This window comes from Marmota flaviventris, chromosome 12 (assembly GCF_047511675.1).
Source record: "Marmota flaviventris isolate mMarFla1 chromosome 12, mMarFla1.hap1, whole genome shotgun sequence".
Taxonomy (NCBI): domain Eukaryota; kingdom Metazoa; phylum Chordata; class Mammalia; order Rodentia; family Sciuridae; genus Marmota; species Marmota flaviventris.
The window spans coordinates 13,396,210-13,416,491 of record NC_092509.1 but is presented as its reverse complement, the minus strand read 5'-3'; the positions used below and the strand labels follow the sequence as shown (position 1 = coordinate 13,416,491).

The 20,282-nt window shown below is 39.9% G+C and overlaps 1 protein-coding gene across 3 annotated transcripts in view; it reads left to right on the top strand.

Moving 5' to 3' along the window:
* Lyst (lysosomal trafficking regulator) overlaps positions 1-20,282 on the top strand; it is a 161,233-nt gene that overhangs the window by 126,362 nt on the left and 14,589 nt on the right. For 2 of the 3 annotated variants that reach the window (XM_027947958.2, XM_071619842.1), the window contains 6 exons: positions 969-1,109; positions 2,405-2,622; positions 6,358-6,588; positions 10,241-10,430; positions 13,259-13,395; positions 18,698-18,796. In XM_027947958.2, the coding sequence (XP_027803759.2) occupies positions 969-1,109; positions 2,405-2,622; positions 6,358-6,588; positions 10,241-10,430; positions 13,259-13,395; positions 18,698-18,796 (1,016 nt within the window). Of the gene's footprint in view, positions 1-968; positions 1,110-2,404; positions 2,623-6,357; positions 6,589-10,240; positions 10,431-13,258; positions 13,396-15,500; positions 16,855-18,697; positions 18,797-20,282 lie in introns of those variants that run through there. The other variant, XM_071619843.1, reaches the window with a different exon arrangement.

Sequence of the window (20,282 nt, the reverse complement as noted above, 5' to 3'; positions counted from 1 at the left end):
AAGGTACCAAAAACATATGTTAGAGGAAAGACAGCCTTTTAAATAAATGGTGCTAGGAAAGCTGGATGTCCATATGTAGAAGAATAGAACTATATCCCTATCTTTCACCCTGCACAAAAGTCAACTCAAAGTGAATCAAAGACCTTAGAATTAGGACAGAAACTCTATAACTGCTAGAAGAAAACATAGGCTCAACACTCCAACATATCAGTGCAGGCATAAAACACAAGAAATGAAACCAAGAATCAGTATTTGAGGTGGCATCAATTTAAAAAGCTTCTGCATAGCAAAGAAACAAGAGCATGAAGAGAGAACCCATAAAATGGAAGATCTTTATCAGCTGTTCCTCCAACAGGGCATTAATATCCAGAATATATAAAGAACTCAAAAGGCTGAACACCAAAAACAAAATAACTCAGGGCTGGGGAAATAGCTCAGTTGGTAGAGTGCCTGCCTCTCATGCACTCTACCTGGGTTCAATCCCCTGCATTGCAAAAAGTAAAATAAAAAATAACACAATTAATGAATGAGCAAAAGAACTAAACACTTCTCAAAAGAGAAATATAAATGGACAACAAATATGTTGAAAAATGTTCAAAATCCCTTGTTTTCCTTCTTTATAATTCATTCACTCAGTAAAGAAATTATTGTGTATCCATTATGTACTAGTGTGAGTGACAACCAGGCTCCTGCTTTTATGGAACTTTTATTATACTTGGGTAAATGATAGTAATCAATTAAGCAGCAAATGATATAAACTTATTAGTTATGTACATTATGAAAAATAATGGAACTGGTCTCAAATTATATATGGAAATACTTATTTTCAAGGATATAAATTCTCTCTTAAACTATGAACAAACAAAATGAACATTATTTTGATCTTTTTGAAGTAGCAAAAGTTATGACAGGCTTCAAATGAAATTAAGTCTCTGTGTCTCAACTATATTATTTGTATTTCTTTGTAGATCAAAGTTTTGACATTCCAGACAGAACTTTTCATTCTACAAATACAACTTGGCGCCTCTCATCTTTTGAATCCATGACTGATGTGAAGGAGCTTATCCCAGAGTTTTTCTATCTTCCTGAGTTCTTAGTCAACCGTGAAGGTACAGAGGCAAATCATTTCTTTTTTTAAAAAATATTTTAGTTATATACGGACACAATATCTTTATTTTGTTTATTTATCTTCATGTGATGCTGAGGATTAAACCCAGAGCCTCACATGTGTGAGGCAAGCGCTCTGTCACTGAGCCACAGCTCCAGCCCCCAGCAGCAAATCACTCCTAACTTGTACTTCTGAGAGAGTGTGATAATGTTTTCATTCCCCCATAATGAAAATAGCTGTACACTGATCTCCTGGAGCTCTGCAGGTGCCAGGGATAGGACCTCCAAAACTGGCCCTGGGCTGCTCCAAGAATGCCTGGGAGCCCTCAGACAGCCCCCATCTCACTCCATGGTAATTTTATGTAAGCCCTCAGTTTATACCTCACATTGTATCATTTCAAAACTGGTGAAAAAAGATCTTTCTACTGTATTCATCTACAATCAAGAAGTAGACAACACTTCGATTGTATAGGGATCTTACTCAGTTTTCAAAAGGTCCTTTTTAATTTTTGTCTGTTATGTTGTTTAGCTTTTCTGTCCATAAAATGTAGCACAAAAACATTTTTATTCAAAGGTATTTCTTTTAGGACGATTTTTTTTTTTTAAATAAACACTTCCAAGGATTTTTTTGGGCTAATAGACTGAGACAGACAGAGATGATCTCATTCATGTAACAAAAGGATCTTGGTATTCCACGTGCTTGTATCACTTTGTTGGGACAGCAATGCATTGTAGAAATGAAATCAGAACAGATACCTATGAAATTAATAGGCACTCTCAGTTTATTCTAGGATTGCATGTGCTTTATATTGGTTGGGTTTTTCAAAGTACAGTATACTATTTACTAAATATTCTTAAATAATTATAATTCATTAAATAAATTCATTTAAATGTTAATACAAAAATCCCAAAAATGCTTATTTAAAGCTTTAGTTTGTTTTTAATCAAGTTTACAATTGACCAGATGTTTAAGAACTTATCTCATTTGAAGATTTGATTAATGGGAATTTGGAATTTGTGGGCAGTGGTTTTCTACTTTTTCTTCATCTAATATGTGGGTATAAAGTGGTACATGGATCAAGTTGAAAGATCTTAAATTTAATCCGGACAGCATTTATGCACACAGCCCTCTCCGTAAATCAGAAAGTGAGCGAGCAGTCGTGTTTCTTACTGCAAAGGTCAGAGCTTCTAGCTTGGGAGTACTCATCCGCTGAGGCCAAGACTCTTGAGACCTGCTTTGTGCGTTGAGTGAAGCATGCTTTGGGAAGTAAACATTGATATTAATCTTCTCGTTTAGGTTTTGATTTTGGTGTGCGTCAGAATGGTGAACGGGTTAATCACGTCAACCTTCCCCCATGGGCACGTAACGATCCTCGCCTTTTTATCCTCATCCACCGGCAGGCTCTAGAGTCTGACCATGTGTCCCAAAACATCTGTCACTGGATTGACTTGGTGTTCGGGTACAAGCAGAAGGGAAAGGCTTCTGTTCAAGCCATCAATGTTTTCCATCCTGCTGTAAGTGACTCTTACAATAATCTGCGCATATGTAAGAGAGAACCTAAATATTTTAGTTATCTGGTAGGCTGTTTCTTTAAAATACCCAACTTATCAAACATAATTGGCAATTATACTGATTTGTTATTATTTTTACCCAAGATTTCTGAGGTTTTATATTTCAACTTTTAAGAAATATCTTAGGTGCATGTTAAAGGTTCCTCCAAACCACCCCCAGGTTCAGTAATTTACTAGGTGGACTTAAGGACTTATCATGCAAATCAGGCTTGTTATGGGGAAGGGTACAATGCAAAATCAGCAAAGGGAAGAGGAACATGGGGCACAGTCTGGGGGAAGCCAGCACGAACCTCCTCCAGTCTCCTCCTGGCGAAGCACAAGAACACACTTCCTCCAGCAACAGGTTGTGATACACGTGAAGTATTGTCTGCCAGGATGCTTGTCAGAGACTGAGCACCAGAGTCTTTCGGGGCTGGTCACACAGAGGCACCATCTGCTTTGCACATGCTGGAGCTCCAGACTCCCAGAGGACAGCAGGTGTTCAGCATGCACAGCGTTGTGCAGTGTAGGCACAGTGGTGGGAAGGCTCTGACTGCCAGGTTCCCAGACACCAGCCACGGGCCGCCTGGCAAGCACATCTTTCCAAGGAGAGCAGTCAGCTTGTCATGTCAACTCTTTTCTGGCACACTCTCCTACGCACATGCTCTGTTTGAAAACAACATCATTTTTCCTCATTACAGAAACACTGCATGTGCCTTGGTAGGAAAATTACAACATGCAGACTGGCAAAAGGAAGAAATTTATAAATAAGGTTTGATGTCACCATCCCAAGAGAAATATGAAAACCATCTTCCAGACTTTTTTCTGTACATTATTCCAGTAGTATAATAATATGAGTATAGTTGGGTACCCTTTTTCTCTCCTGAACAATCAGTCTTAAATTACTTAGATCACTAGATATCATTTCATGTGATTTTTAATGGCTACTTACTACTCCAAAGTATGACTGTGATTTATTTTACCAGTATGCTGTTGGATATTTAGTTAGAAACTGTTTAATATCCTTGAGGTTATTTCTGTGATTTCCTAGAAGTATAATTGTAACACTTTCACGTGTATTTTTTATGTTGTTGGATAGACTAACCTTTTATGTTGAAACTCTTATCTACTCAAGAAACATTTTCTCTTGCTAGCTTTGGGGTGCAGAGGTATTGAGGGTAGATGAGGTTAGGAGGAGAGGTGGGGTAGATAGGTGTACCCTGCTGTGGAAGAGGGGTTCTTCTGAGGCCTGTTTAAGGAAATGTCTCCAGAAGCAGAATGTTTAAAAAGCAATTGATGATGAGAACAATATTTGCTGATGCTGCCTAGGGGTCACTCAGTACAAGTACAGAGATTAACTGTTAATTCACTGCATGTGATGTTTAACCTCATGACTTCCCTAACTTTAAAATCAGCAGGTTGAAGTTGACTGATCTTGGACTTCCCCTCCAACTGTAATTTTCTCTATAGGTTGTGACAAATTTATAAGTGTTTTATAACAAATGTAGCTAAAATGCACAAACAACTCTATACCTATGCTTATTTATGCCAGAGATTCATTCTAAAAAGTAGTCTAAAAATAAAATTCTCTTTAGTCCCTTTTGCTCTGTAATTATTTGGGGCACTTCTAAGGTTATATAAAATGAAATTCCTTAAGAGATTTATTGTCTGGAAAAGAGAGTAAGACAGGTTTATTGACTATTCCAATAGAAGATATATGCTTTGGGAAAGTTTATTTTGAAAAAGGAGATAATAATTTTATACAAAATAGTAGTAGAGGAGGAAAAAGACCTTTTCCTTCTACCCATCACTGACTGAGGCTTCTGGAATAAAAAGGTAACAAGAGAAAGGCATTCAGATTTATCTCATTTGAAGTTTATGTGCCATAAGAATGTTAAGAAAATGAAGACCCCAAAAGTGATTAAACCCGGTGTTTTTATGCTGAGTTTAATGGAAAGGGAAGTATGGTGTAGGATAAGATAAAAGAAGTCTGAGCCTCATGCAAGAATCGAGGGGAAATCGGGAGGCCTACTGGCTCCGTCCTCTCTGTGTGTTTTCTACCCTGACTGTGGAGTTCAGGATGCTCTTCCATTTGGAGAGGGAGGGCACCTCTCACAGGAGGGTCTTCTGACCTGCTTCAAGGCAAGGTCAAAAAACCCTTTCTAGGTTTCATGATCAGCTGCAGGGAAGATCAGAGAGTCCTTTCTCTGGCTTAAAACATTCAGTGTGCCTAGCTGCTGTGTTTTGGAATAACATGTCCTGAATCCCACTGAGTATAAAATGAAGGGTTCAGATATAGTTTTTGAGCTTCATTCATATTTGATCCTAAAATACGACTGACTTTTACAGCAGTTAGGAACTTTTGCACCTTTTCAATTATTCTTAAATAAAATCACATTAAAAGTACCTGGAAAAAACCTATCTGAAGGCTGAAGCTGCAAGGAAGTTTCCACCTGACTAGGAGGTTTTTCACTAATTCATTGGGTCTTCAGTATTTGTAAAAGGATAATGTTTATACTGTTTTTCTAGGGGCTGAATAACATTCAGCTCATGGGGTGATGTAGTGGTTAAGTGCATAGTCTGAATTCAGAATTGAGTTCAGATCCCCACTCTGACTCTACCACTTGTGGGACCACTTGGGCAGATGGCTTAACCTCTCTGTACCTAAATGTGTACTTTTATAAAGTGTGAATCACAATAACAACCTCTTATGGGAGGAATCAAATTCATATTAGGATAATGGCTACCATACAATTAAATACAAATAAATGTTGACTTTTCCAAAAGACATATAGAAACACCTTTTACCTTCCTTAATTCATCATTCATAATTATTCAGGGTTCTCTTAGAAACTTATAGCACCAAATGTAAAGAAGCAGTATTGTAAAATAAATTTGAAAGGAGCTCATCAGATTTTTTGAGTACATACAGTCAGGCAGCCCTGTGAATGGCTCTAGTTCAACAGGCATTTGCAATGACTATTGGTCCCTGATGCTGGGGGTAGAGAGTGAGGGCAGTAAAGATGAAGATTGTTTAACTTGAAGTGTTTTGGCATTTTATTTTGGTGCTTATAGAAATGCTGTTACCCAGATATGTAAATTAAAGTCATCTGTGACTGGCTTAATGCCAAAAGCTAGACTGTCCACGTGGGTATGCACAACATGAGACAGGTCTGTGGCCAGCTGCCAGCTTTGGATGTGAAGGAGTGAATACATAGCACCTCCACCTGACCTCAAAGTGTGGCCACCCAAGAAACACAAAATAGCACCCCTTCCGTCAACAGGCTTGGAGCTTTCATTGCTACTCACCAGGGGCCACTTGCAATTTTCATTGTATTTTAACTTCAGTTATTCCTTTTATTATATATTACTTTGGACAGCAACTTCTTTAGTAGTTTCATATTATACATGAAATCTTGTACGATATTCTCAGGCATTAAATTTAAATTGTTTTATTAACAAACCTAGTTAGCATCAAATAAGATACATTGTTTTTAATTCACTCATTTAGAGACATTGATTATTCCTATTCTGATCTCAGACCATTAATAGGTAGCTAACCTGATTAAATCATTTGCATTTGAAATAGAGAGGAGCAAGCCATTGTCTAAAGAATAAAACCAATGTGGTTTCCCTTTGTCACCAAGCCAAGTCTTGCTCATCGGATGTCTTATGCTCTTTTGCTCTTTCACCCTGCAGACGTATTTTGGAATGGATGTCTCTGCAGTTGAAGATCCAGTTCAGAGACGAGCCCTAGAGACCATGATAAAAACCTATGGGCAGACCCCTCGTCAGCTGTTCCACACAGCCCATGCCAATAGACCTGGAGCCAAACTCAACATTGAAGGAGAACTTCCAGCTGCTGTGGGGCTGTTAGTACAGTTTGCTTTCAGGGAGACCCGGGAGCAGGTCAAAGAAATTACCTGTCCGGTATGTCACTCATATTTTAGTAGAATTCAGCAAAACCTGATGGGACTCCTATGGTTCTATGCCCTCATGTGGGCTCTGGAGGCCCAGAAATGAATAGGCGTGGTCTTGGGTGTGAACAGCCCTGCAAGAAGGCTCAGGCAGCTAAAGCAGTATCCTATGTGTGGTAAATGCTGTGCCACTGAGAGAAAAAGAGTGCCTTCAAGCTCAGAGGGAAAGAATTGGTCATGTCAGACTATGGCCTCCCTTGGGGAAGACAAAGAAGGGTTATTACGAGGGAAACCCTCCCAGGGTGCGACACATAGGAAGAGGAGAGGAGCCCTCAAGACTGGCGTACAGTGACACATGAGGATGCCTGTGGAACACACAATCTGGGCCTGGTTGTCATCTTAAGCCATAAGCTTAAGGGCTGGCATGGGGCTCAGTGGTAGAACCCCGCCTAGCTCGCCCTCAGTCTTGAGTTCAAGCTTCAGCACCACCACAACAAAAAAGAGCACTGGCCAGAGGTGTGACTGTTTTGGTTTACACTTGCTGGGGAACTTTACAAATTTCTTGGGCCTCCCAAATTGTAATGATAAAAAGTATAGCCTCTGATAATAGGAAGTAGATATAATTTTTCTTTGAAATAGAAAAATCAAGCAAGCCTTAATCTTCAATTAAGTTATTCATATAAAAGCAGTAGAAGAGGTTAGAACGTGAACTGTAGAGTGCTGCAAGAGTTTGCAGGAGGCCAGTGGAAGTAAGACAGTCGGGGAAGGGACCTTAGAGAGGGATTAGCAGTGGCTCTCAGCTACAGGCAGCTGTGCCCATTTTCAGAGAAAAAGATTTCCACAAACCTTGTTTTGACAGTTTTATATAATAATATGGCTCAAATATATCTGCATACTAGAAATAAACTCTTTATGCTCATATATGTCAAATGTGCATGTTAAATGCAAACAAACTCATTAAACTATTAAGATTCAATTATAAATCATTAATATGTTGGGCATTCTTGTTTTGCTAAAACCAAATCACAGTGTTGTTTTTCATGTTAAAAAGGCATATTTTTATTTTGTGTTTTTGAAGCTTTACAAATCATTACCATAGTTGCTATTTTTAACAATAATCCATTGCTTTTTCTTGTCAAAATAATTTAACAATAGGTATCTTAAAATTATAAATGCCACCTAATTTACTACTGTACTTATTGTTAATGAGCCATCTTAAGTTGACCTACATATGGAAATTTGGCAGTGTGTCTAATGGCAGTGGGATGTGTTACCAACTTGCCTCGTTGCCACCTCAGGACCTTCATGCTGTCTGTCCTCCCCCCGGAAGGACCAATCCCAGATGGATCCAGGTTGGCCCTCACTGCACTCAGGTCTCTGCCCCAGCATTCCTGTTTTTCCAACCCTAGTATCTAAAACATCAGCTCTGTCATTCTGCCTCCCCTTCTTGTTTTGCTCCATGGCACACACTGTCTGTATCTATTGACTCTCTGTCCCCCACAGCCCTACTTGATGGAAACTCCATGGAAAAGGACTTTGTCTTGCTCATTACAGTATTTTCAGCTCCTAGGATGGTGCCTGACAGACAGTCATTATTTTTCAAAATAATGTCTTCTCAGTTGCAAGTTCTTTAGAGTTTGGCTTGTCCGTACTTCTGGCTGACATGTCATGCATTTAGGCCACTACTTCTCTATATTTGAAGCATTGTGAAAGCTTCCTCAGGGTCTCTCCTTGGCCCTCAGGTGGTGTCTGCATAGAGTTCAGACCTAAGCCACCAGCTCTGAAACCCAGTCCTTGGACTTACGGGGATCAGCCAGATGACCTGTCACTTCTGTGGATTTCAGTTCATTGTGATAGTTAAAAACAACCAGAGCTAGATGAGAAGCATTTCAGTAAAGTGTTCTTCCTTCTTGCTGACTCTGACATAAAGCAGTTGCCATGTATCTTTGCATGTAATTGAAAAACAAAAGTTTAAACTCTGCGATTCACAAGAAAGGATTCTTGAGGCAAGGAGTTATGAGTGATAAAGCATAACTAGAACTTAGCACCACTTTTTCTCAGTTTCAGCATGCATAGGCTAAAGACTTAGAAAAGAGAGCTTAGTTGGTTGCAGTGGCACACACCTGTAATCCCAGCGATTTAGAAGATTGAGACAGGAGGATTGCAAGTTCAAGGCCAACATCAGCAACTTAGCAAGACTCTGTCTCAAAATAAAAAATAAGAAGGACTGGGGATATAGCTTAGTGATAGAGCACTTGCTACTACTATGCATGAGGCCATGGGTTTGGTCCCCAACACCAAAAAAAAAGAAAAAAGAGAGGTTCTCAGAATACCTGATGTTGACCTCCCAGTCCTAGTGTGAGCATTTCTGAAGCTCCTCAGCTTTCCCAGGGATGTTCACTGTTTCCAGACCACTGGATGCCACTTAAAACTATATATTAAGCTGGGCGTGGTAGCCTGTGTCTGTTGTCCCAGTTATTGAGAGGCGGAGAAGGGAAGGAGTTGGAGACCTGCCTAGGCAACACAGTGAGACCCGATCTCAAAACAAACACTCTGCCCCAGTAATGGCCCAACAGAAGAAGCAGAACTCTGACTGCTGTGCCTTTTTTAAAGAAGAGAGTCTGTAGGTCAGTGATGCCTGATTTTTCATTCATTTGGAAAATAACATAAATAAATTTATTTATTGAAGATATTTATAGGTATTGTGTATGTGTGTGTGTGTGTGTGTAAATCACTGAAACTTGCTTAGTATGTTATTTCTATTAGATTTACATTTGAAAAGTTGAAAGCAAAACAACTAAACTTGTAAATGTTTAAAAAAAATAAAAAAACCATTGAAAAATAAAAGATTAATAGAGTCTAAAACAATAAAAGAAAAGACCATGGAAAGAGCAGAATTTTTGGGAGAGATACTAAAAGGTCCTGGTTCTTCCCTTTTTGTTTTTCCTCTCAACTCTGGTTTTCACTAAAAATAGAGGAAGTATTTCAGTCACTATTCACGCGCAGGCACTAGTGTTCCCCCTCAACATCTTCCCTATACCCTTCCTTTCTTTGAGCCCACCTCTTCTGCTCTGGGGTAACTCTGATTCTCTAGAACTTCTTAGCACTTTCTGGAGGACTGGGTGCTCTAGTCCCTTCCATGTGCTGTGCTGATAAGCCCTTCCATTCAGTCACAAGCATCCACTGAGGGACTGATCCCAGGCACATGGAGAAGTCCATGGTGGCCCCTGTCTTCCAGGAGCTCACAGTTGAGTGAGCTTGTCTGTGCCACATGTGGTCTTAATTTGTAGCTTTCATATGTACTTTTGGCTTATCTTCCACATTACAGTCCCCTATAGGCATCCACTTCAGCTTAGGTATTTCAGCTAACCTGAAAGAAATATGCCTTAGTAAACTTTTTTTTCTCCTCTGCTCAAATTTCAAGGGATTTTGAATTTTTAGCCAGAAATTTTCATGCAGGCTGGGCTAGAGCCACAGAATAAAAATCAAATAAGGAACGTGTTCTTACATGCTAAACATAGGGAAGTAAAAATATGTAAAATACTTCTTGTCCTCAAAGAACTTATGATCAGATTGTTTTCCTTGTTTAGGATTTAAATTAGAAGTAATTTCTGTATTTACTATATTTAAAAAAAAATCACACTTTTCGTTTTCCTTGGTTGTAGAGCCCTTTGTCATGGATTAAAGGCTTAAAGTGGGGAGAGTATGTGGGCTCCCCCAGCGCTCCTGTGCCTGTGGTCTGCTTCAGCCAGCCCCATGGAGAACGGTTCGGTTCTCTCCAGGCTCTGCCCACCAGAGCAATCTGTGGTTTGTCCCGAAATTTCTGTCTTCTGATGACTTACAGCAAGGAACAAGGTAAAATAAAACAATGAAAATCATTCTGGGGACATCTTTCGTTAGAATGTTTCCAGCTCACCTATGCTGCTGTTTTGTGTGACTTCTAAAGTTTTCTCCGTCCTTGGTGGAAAACTCTGCTTGTGTATGTAGTTACTTAATGTAACATATGAAAAACATGAAAATTAAATGCAGTCCCATTTAAAATGAAAGGAGGAGTTGGAAAGAGATGAAGATAGATGGTCATGCTCACAGGATGAAAGTGTTACCAATTTGATAGAAATGTTCACTTTAGGCCTCTTAAACCCCACAGTAGACAGATGTATTTAAAAGACAAATCTCAAACCTCAGAAGATGGAGCCACAAGTTTAAACCACAAGCAAAATAAAACAAAGGAATTAGGAGAGCCATGGAAGTAGGCTTTGAGACATGAATGCATGAAAATCAGGGCTTTTCTGATTCCCCAGTGCCAACTTAGTGACAGTGACACATGAAGAGTGCTGTGTAGCAGGACCCATTTGTGTGTCAAATGTCACCTAGATAGGGAGGAAGTAGGACATTCTCCACTAAGCAGTCCCTCAATCCTTCCATATTGACTGTTTCATTAGATGCAAAAAATATTCCCCACCTATGAGGCCGAGGCGTGAGCTCTGAAATGACTGAGGACAGTGACTCATGACGGGCTGTATACAGACTTACCTGGAAGCCAGCCTGTGACCCAATGCCCTTGGCAGGTAGCACTGTTAGCATTTAACCTTACCTTCCATGCACAGTGCTCCTCGGGGAAGTCCTGCTCGCAACCTTCCCCAGCATCATGTACAAGGGTGCCAGCACCCAGGCCGAACAGGCCACCTGAAGAAGTTACGTGTGCCTAATGGTCCATGGTTCTTTCAGGCTCACTCTTATTCTTTCACAGAATGAAGGATAGTTCTCATAGTTGCTGGGAATAGGGAGCATGCATACCATTTCATCTCAGTTTAGCAAGTTAGGACAAGTTCAGTCTACTTAATTGAAATGCCTGGGATGTCAGTGGTTTATTCTCACTAGTGTATTATAAATAATTATGAGGCAATGTAATTAATCACTGCTAATAAGGTTTAAAATACTAAGATGTGTAAATTATTTACCTTTAAAGAAATTAGAGTGCACCGGGGTTTATCTCTATTAGTATTATCACTTAGCATTATTGGATATAGATGTTTCCCATATAATTCTCAACCTATCTTATTTATGCCACTGTAGTCCCAAGCTCTCAGTGTGTTTCCTCAATAGCTGTGTTCACTCAAATTACACTTGACTTCCCCACACACTATATTTTGGATTTGTTAGCACCTTGATGTGTGCAGAGAAGTGCGTCCAGCTAAGAGCTCTGGAAGCACAGAGCCCAGAGTTTGTGCCCAGCTTTGCTAATTACTCAGTATTTTTCACATCCTGGCTTTTAGCCTATAAAATGGGGGAAGTAAAATTTCTTCTGTCCCAGAGTAATTTACTGTGAAGATTCAAAGAAATAATGCACAGGAATGATTAGCACAGGGCATGGCTCATCCTAAGTGTTTAGTAAGTGGCCATCAGACACTGGATACCCTGGGCCAAGGACTCTCGGTGTCATTGCATGAACCTGACACATAACAGTCCACATAGACATTCCAGAGGCCATTTACTGAGAGGGACTGCAGCCTGCAAGTGAAAGTTAGGGGGCCTAATCACAGCTGGACACACTCAGCACTGACATGAAAAAGCTCTGAGATTTTGCTTAGTTATACGTGTAACCAATGGCAGCTAACTGAGATGGTTTTAATGATCTTAAGCCAGTTTCTTGAAAACTGTGCCTCAGAATTGTCTGAAGTGCTTTTTCCACAGCTCTGGCTTGGGTCCCCCTCGGGCACCCTGCATCAGCATTGGAATTTCTGGGTCTAAGCCTACAGGTGCTGAAAAAACAGTTTCCTTGGAAAGTCTTTTTAAGATTCGCTGCTGTGTTAGGTGAAATTTGTTTTCTAAAGAGAGAAAACTTGTCAATGAGAAACTTGGTTACTTGGGCACCTGCCACAGGCTGGGCGTTCTAGTAGATAATGAGAGGACACAAGTCTTAGGATAGGGCGCTCCTTTCTCTAGCAGCTCATATTCAGAGGAGCTGAATATAAGTATATCCCAATTCCTTTGTTGTGAAACTGATGCCTATATTTGGTTACTAAACCTACAAAACAAAAAGAAATCTGTGAATTGTATTTTCGATGTATTGTTGATTCATTCAAGAACTGTTTGTGCTGTCCACATGCTAGGAGTCCTGCGGAAGACTAGAGTGCATGGAGCACTTCTCTCTTCCTGAAATCCCTCAAACTAGTTTTAAAGCACTGTAGGTTTCAAGGACAGTCCCATGTACAGCATTCATGCTGTGTTTACCATTATAGCAACAAACTGTGAATTACAAACAGTACTGAGAAAAGAGGTCACAATTTCTAGATCTTTTGCCAAAAGCGCTCAATACTATGTTGTTAAAGTAGAAGAGAAGAGAAGCCCCTAAAATGAAGGGCTGCCGTGTTTCATGCTGCAGCTGACAGGGTCACATCCCCTCCCTGGATAGAAGGGTCTTTTCTCCTAGCAAAGTTCTCCTTCTAACATTAAAAGCTTTTATACTGACCTTTCCACACTGGCATTTAGAAAGTTATTTAAGTAGTTTGCCTTTGTTGTTGTTTTTTTAGGAATGGTGTCTCAGAACATGAATCAAGTGCAATTGATAATCATTGTGTTTTATAAAAACTTCTTTAGCCTTTAACCTGCTTTTTGGGGGGGCTGTCACATAACTACTGAGAAGTGACAGTTTGATACTTTTCTTTCTCCTCTCCCTGGAGGTGTGAGAAGCATGAACAGTACTGACATTCAGTGGTCGGCCATCCTGAGCTGGGGGTATGCTGACAATATCTTAAGGTTGAAGAGTAAGCAAAGTGAGCCGCCAGTGAACTTCATTCAGAGCTCACAGCAGTACCAGGTAAACCATTCTGTGGAACACTTTATAGTGATTAAATACCATGCTTTCCAAAGGAGCCAGAGCACAGCAGCTTGTTTAAATATCCTTAAGTAGTGTTGTTGAGGAATTGGTGTCTGCCCTGTTCTTTGAACTGTACCCACTATTGTTCTCCATCCACTTCCTTGTTGAGAGGGTTATCATAATGGCCTGTGAGCAGAACTGGCACTGCTTTCTTCCCTGTTCACTTGCCTTTGTCACTAGGTCATTTACTTTAACCATAGCGCCATCTTGGTCACCTGACTTTTCCTAAGTGGACTGGGCACTCAGCATGGTGAAGTAGCAGAATACTGGGCCTCAGGCCCTGTGATCTGCTCTGGATTCCTGGCTTTCTTATTTTTTAACCATGTAGTCTTTGGCATATGACTCAGCCTTTCCAAGCTGGGGTGTCTTTCTTCTTCTTTAAAACTGGGAGAGTAGTACTCATGCTACCCTTAAAGAGCAGTTATGAAAACATTTCCAACATTTGAAGTTTGTCAACTGTAACTGTCGTGTAGACGCGTAGCACTGCTGCAGCTGCCGTAGGCTCTGACTGAGCGCACAGTCTCCCTTCTCTGTCTGTGGGAAGTTCTCCTACCGTTCTCTCATCCATCCTCTAGGCAACAAGACTGTTCCTATGCCCTAGGATGTCCTGCATTCCCTGAGCTCTTTAGGGACAGGGTGAGCTACTGTGGGGAAGTTTCTGGTGGTGGAGCAAGGGGAGCAGAGACTGGTTGGCATAAGCTGAGAGGATGTCACCCTTTGCTTTCTGGTTTTCCAGTAAGCTGACAAGCAAAGAGGAAAGGAACCGTGAAAAACGGCCTACTCAGATTTTAATAAGAATTCTTTTTAGTTTTGAAACATATCAGCTACATTTATCAAAGCATTTGATGCAGACAGAGATATATGTCTGAATACAAGCAATTTATCACCATAAATCATCACAGAGCTGGCATGAAAATGAGCTGGCACTGGAAACACAGAATCTACTGAGGAGTAAGCATGCGTGTCTCACTGACTCCTTTTTGGAACTGTTATGGATGGGGGTGAAGAGCGAAACACAGGCACAGTGGGAGTCAGATGTGTTTTGCATTAACATGATTAGATTATGACCAGGTGCATCTCCCTGCTGACAACAGTTATCTGGATTTACAATCTAGACTTTCCAGGGAGAAGGTGAAGAAGAGCAAATGAAATCTTCAAATCTTCATCACCATTAACTGAATGCTAAAGCAAAGACACTTACCATGATTTTTCAGTCAAAATCTTTATGCCTTCTATTACTAGGAATTCCTTCTACTTGTTTAAGAGTTGGCTATTACTGATTAACTCATTAGGTAGACTTAATATGAAGAAAGGACAAAGAAGCAATGACCTTAAGCTTTTCAATTCACTGATATATCTTATTCAGTACAAAGACAAGTGTTTATCAAACTGTTTTTGCAAGGTTGTTTTAAATATAGATCTTGTTTTTATATTTTTTCCAGCTTTATTGAAGTGTAATTGATAAATAAAACCTATTTATGTTTAAGGTACACAACGTGATGTTTTGATACACTTTATGAAGTGATTACCACAATTAATTTATGTGTAAGATGGGAACATTTTAAGATGTACTGAACTAATTCCAAGTACGTAATGAAGTCCTGCTCACTGCAGACCCCATGGCGCACACCACGCCTCCAGAGCTCTGTCATCCTGGACAGCCAAGCCTCTGTCCCCTTCAGCCAGGGTGACCGTCTTCCCACCCCAGCCCTGGCGACTGTACTTCTACTCTCTGCTGCCACAAGCTCAACTCTTTTAGAATCCACAACATCTTGTAGTATTTGTCTTTCTGTGTTCCGTGTGTGTGTGTGTGTGTGATATTATATAATGGTATATATATCATATAATATATATTATTTGTGTCATGTAAAATTTGGTAAACAAACACCATAAAAGATGAGCAAATACTCTCCTAAGTCTTTTTAACAAAAAGGGATGGTCCAGATTCTTGTTGTAAAATATTGCATGATCAAGTATTTCCAGTGAATTGACAAACGGGTCAGGAGACCACACTTCATTTTATCTTTAGAGTATGTTGTTTGCAGACTCAACTCAAAGTGGAACAAGGACCTAGGAATTAGTCCAGAGACCCTGCACCTAATAGAAGAAAAATAGGCCCAATTCTTCATGTTGGATTAGGCCCTGAATTCCTTAACAAGACTCCTAAAGCACAAGAAATAAAATCAAGAATCAATAAAGGATGGATTCAAACTGAAAAGCTTCTTCTCAGCAAAAGAAACAGTGAGGTGAATAGAGCCTACAGAATGGGAGCAAATTCTTACCATACACACATCAGAAAGAGCATGTTCCAGGATATATAAAGAACTCAAAAAACTAACACCAAAAAAACAAATCACCCAATCAATAAATGGGCCAAGGAACTGAACAGACACTTCTCACAAGATGATATATGATCAATCACAAATATATGAAAAAATGTTCAACGTCTCTAGTAATTAGAGAAATGCAAATCAAAACTACTCTAAGATTTCATCTCACTCCAGTCAGAATGGCAGCTATTAAGAATACAAACAATAAGAACAGTTGACAAGGATGTAGGGAGAAAGGAACACTCATTCATTGTTGGTGGGACTGCAAATTGGTGTAGCCAATATGGAAATCATATTCCTTGTAAAACTTGGAATGGAACCACCATTTGACCCAGCTATCCCACTACTTGGTTTATACCCAAAGGACTTAAAAACAGCATACTACAGGGGCACAGCCACATCAATGTCTATAGCAGCACAATTCATAATAGCTAAATTGTGGAACCAACCTAGATGCCCTTCAATAGATGAATGGATAAAGAAACTGGTATACATATACAATGGAATATTACTCAGCATTAAAAGAGAATAAAGTCATGGCATTTGCATGTAAATGGATTGAGTTGGAGAATATCATGCTAAGTGAAGCAAGCCAATCCCAAAAACCCAAAGGCCAAGAGACTGGGATTGTGGCTCAGCGGTAGAGTGCTCACCTAGCACATATGAGGCGCTGGGTTTGATCGTCAACACCACATAAAAATAATAAAATATTAATAATAATAAAATAAAGGTATTGTGTTCAACTACAACCAAAAATATATACATATCAAAAAAAAAATAAAGGCCGAATGTTTTCTCTGATATTTGGATGCTAATCCATGGGGATGGCGGGGGTGGGAGGAATGGAGGAACTTTAGATAGGGCAAAGGGAAGGGAGGGAAGGAAAGGCAGTGGAATGAGATGGACGTGATTACCCTAAGTAGATGTATGAAGACACGAATGGTGTGACTCTACTTTGTGTACAAACAGAGACATGAAAAATTGTGCTCTATATGTGTACTATGAATTGAAATGCATTCTCCTGTCATGTATAACAAATTAGAATAAATAAATTTTTTAAAAAAATAGATATGCTGTTTGCTCATTTGTTCTTCAGTTTGAAAAATTCATCTAGAATACCACCATATGGAGACTCACTCTGAGATCTGACTTAGGTGATCACTCTCATCACTGCCGAGAATCTAGGGCGTTGCTGGCACCTTGCCCTCATCTTGTGATTAGTCTCCTAACTGTAAGAGGCTTCTTTCTCTTTCACTTTCCTTCTCTTTGTTGTTACTGGTAGAAAATGAAAAATTCTGATTTCTTAGCTTTTCAGTGAAAGCCAAAAGCAGACTCCAGAAATGGTGTGTCCACCTTCCTTTGTGCCTTCTTGAAAGATCACTCTGTACTTTGAACAATGCAGTAAGGAAACCAAAAGATGGCACAGTTCATTTCCCTCATTGTGTTATCCTTCTAGGAGATCACTCCATCATCTCTAATTTTGTTCTTATGTTTTTAGCATAGTTAGGAATAACTGATGAGTAGTGACAAAATGATTCCTAGAACAATGGAATACCAAAATGTTTCAAGATTTAGGAAAAATAAGATCACAGTCCTTTTAGGTTTAGAAAAGACTTCAGTGGATCAGTATGGTAATTGTAAGAGAATGAGTTTTCTTATATACATTTATAATACATGTTTTATTCTCTATGTGTGTGCATATATATATGACATATCTCACACACACACACACACACACACACACACACACATATGATTTATGTTTGTTTGTTTAACTAAGGATTAAACCCAGATGTGTGCTACCACTGGGCTGCATTTCCAACCCTTTTTATTTTTATTTTGAAACAAGGTCCCAATAAAGTTGCCCAGGCTGGCCTCTAACTTGTGATCCTCCTGCCTCAGTGTCCTAAATATCTGAGATGATGGGCTTGCACCACCACACCCAGCTATTCTCTATATTTTTTAAAGTAAATTTCTTTGAAAGAATAAAATTTATTAGGTAGCAGTACTTACAAATAGTTACAACTAGTGAAGAAAGAAACTCAAAAAATAAAAGTGGATCCAATGGATCCATAATTTATTATGAGTAAAGAAGAATCATGATCAAAGAAAGTAATTTTCTAATGTAGCAGAGACTTAAACATTTTTGTAGGTCCAAGAATAGATGGTTTGAAGATATAAGGACCAGTGTTCTGTTGTGGGTCTAGACAGGGATTGGAGGTCAGAAGAGGAATAGGCAGTAGGTAGCTGATGACCTCCATCTTCTTAGTGAAGTGGGGAGGGACTATGGGCTGCAGCAGAGGTGCCCTGGGGGCAGAGCATTTGCAGTCAGAGGCTGTGGATAGGGCAGTGGGTGTCAGCTGGGGCCCACAGGAGGCCTGTCCAGCCACGTGGGGAACCCAGCTGAGCTTGAATGGTACCTTCTCAGCTGGGACTGAAGAATTTTGCACCAAAAGAGTGACCCCAGCTTCTCTGCTTCATGATTATGTTTACTTCTTCTCCTACTCAAGGGCCTTTAGGACTGGCAGAAGCGAAGCCTTTGTTGAATATACTTTGTTCTCCACCAGAAAAGAAGAGGGGAGAGCTGTGTGAAAGTGAAAGCTGACCACTGTGAGACTCACACATGCACTCACGTTCAAACTGGGGTCTGACCTCTCCTAGACCATTTAGCTGAGCTGCTGGGGAACAGATGACCTCAGGGGCCTTGTAATACCTTTTGATCTGGAAACAATTTTTAAATGTTTGGTTTAAAGTTACAGAAAGTGCTATTATATCTGGCACCTGCCCCATCTTCTCAAGTAAAACATTTACCTGGAATTTTGTGATTGTGTAATTTTTAAAATAGCTGTGAGAAATAGAAGTACTTCTCACAATTTGAAGATGTTACATTCTTTGATTTGTCCTTTTTGAAGGTGACTAGTTGTGCTTGGGTACCTGACGGTTGCCAGCTCTTCACTGGGAGCAAGTGCGGTGTGATCACGGCCTACACGAACAGATTCACCAGTAGCACGGTAGGTCCTGGGCCCTCCTGTCAGGGCAGGAAAGTGGCTTTCATTTTCCCACACCAGTTCTTAAAATGTGAAAAGTCACATATCTAAATCTTTAGATTTAGGTTTATAATGATTTTCAGGGGGGAAGACGGCCAGTGTCTCATTGGGGAGTTCTTCTGCCAGAGGAATCCAAGCCCCCCTAAATAGCCACCCTAAATCTTAATATCTCAAATAATTAACAAATAACAAAACACAAACACTCAGAGGTACATTATGAAGACAAACAACAATAAGTATTGGCGAGGATGTGGGGAAAAAGGCACGCTCATATACTGCTGGTAGGACTGCAAGTTGGTGCAGCCCATATGGAAAGCAGTATGAGATTCCTTGGAAAACTGGGAATGGAACCACCATTTGACCCAGCTATCCCTTTCCTCAGTCTATACCCAAAGGACCAAAGGACTTAACTACAGGATACAGCCACATCAATTTTTATAGCGGCACAATTCACAATAGCTAAACTGTGGAACCAATCTAGATTCCCTTCAGTAGATAAATAGATTAAAAAATGTGGCATATATACCAATGGAATATTACTCAGCAATAAAAGAGAATAAAATCATGGCATTTGTAGGTAAATGGATGGAGTTGGAGAAGATAATGCTAAGTGAAGTTAGTCAATCCCAAAAAACCAAATACCAAATGTTTTCTTCGATACAGGAGGCTGATTCATAGTGGAGCGGGAGCATAGGGAGCGGAAGCATGGGAGGAATAGACAAACTCTAGATAGGGCAGAGAGGTGGGAGTGGAATGGAGGGGGCATGGGATTAGATATTATGGTGGATTGTAATAGACATTATTATCCAGAGTACATGTATGAAGACATGAATGGGTGTGAATATACTTTGTATACAACCAGAGATATAAAAAATTTTGCTCTATATGTGTAATAAGAATTGTAATGCATTCCGCTGTCATAAATAAATTTTAAAAATTAATTTTAAAAACGGCAAGGGTAAGGTTTCATGGGCAGAGCCTTGCAGTCAGCAGGTTGATTGACATCTTGGCAGGTCACACCCATCTCAGGCACTGTGTGGGATCTTAGGCAGAGCTTGAGAGGGAAGAGGGAAGCTCACCTGGGCAGTCAGTACCTATAGGGAGTGCCACAGGGAGTTCCCAGTGCCAGACTTATCCCCTCAGGAGGTTACTGTGCGCAACATGGTCCACACACAACCCACAGATGGCTGGTGACAATGATCATGAAAAAATTTGGAAATAATTGTATAGGCTCTTGCTCTTTAGTTTCAAAGACAAATAGCATTTTGAGTTATGATCTGTTTTGTGTCTAGGGTTTGTCATGACATTGGAAGCTTGCCTGCCTTCTCAGTGCCCACCTGAATGCTTAGGAAGGGTGATCACATTTGAAAGTTTAGAAACCCTAGTGTTAAGCATTCCCATTCTCTCTGGATAAATTTTTATTACTTAATGGAAGAAACATGTTTTAAGC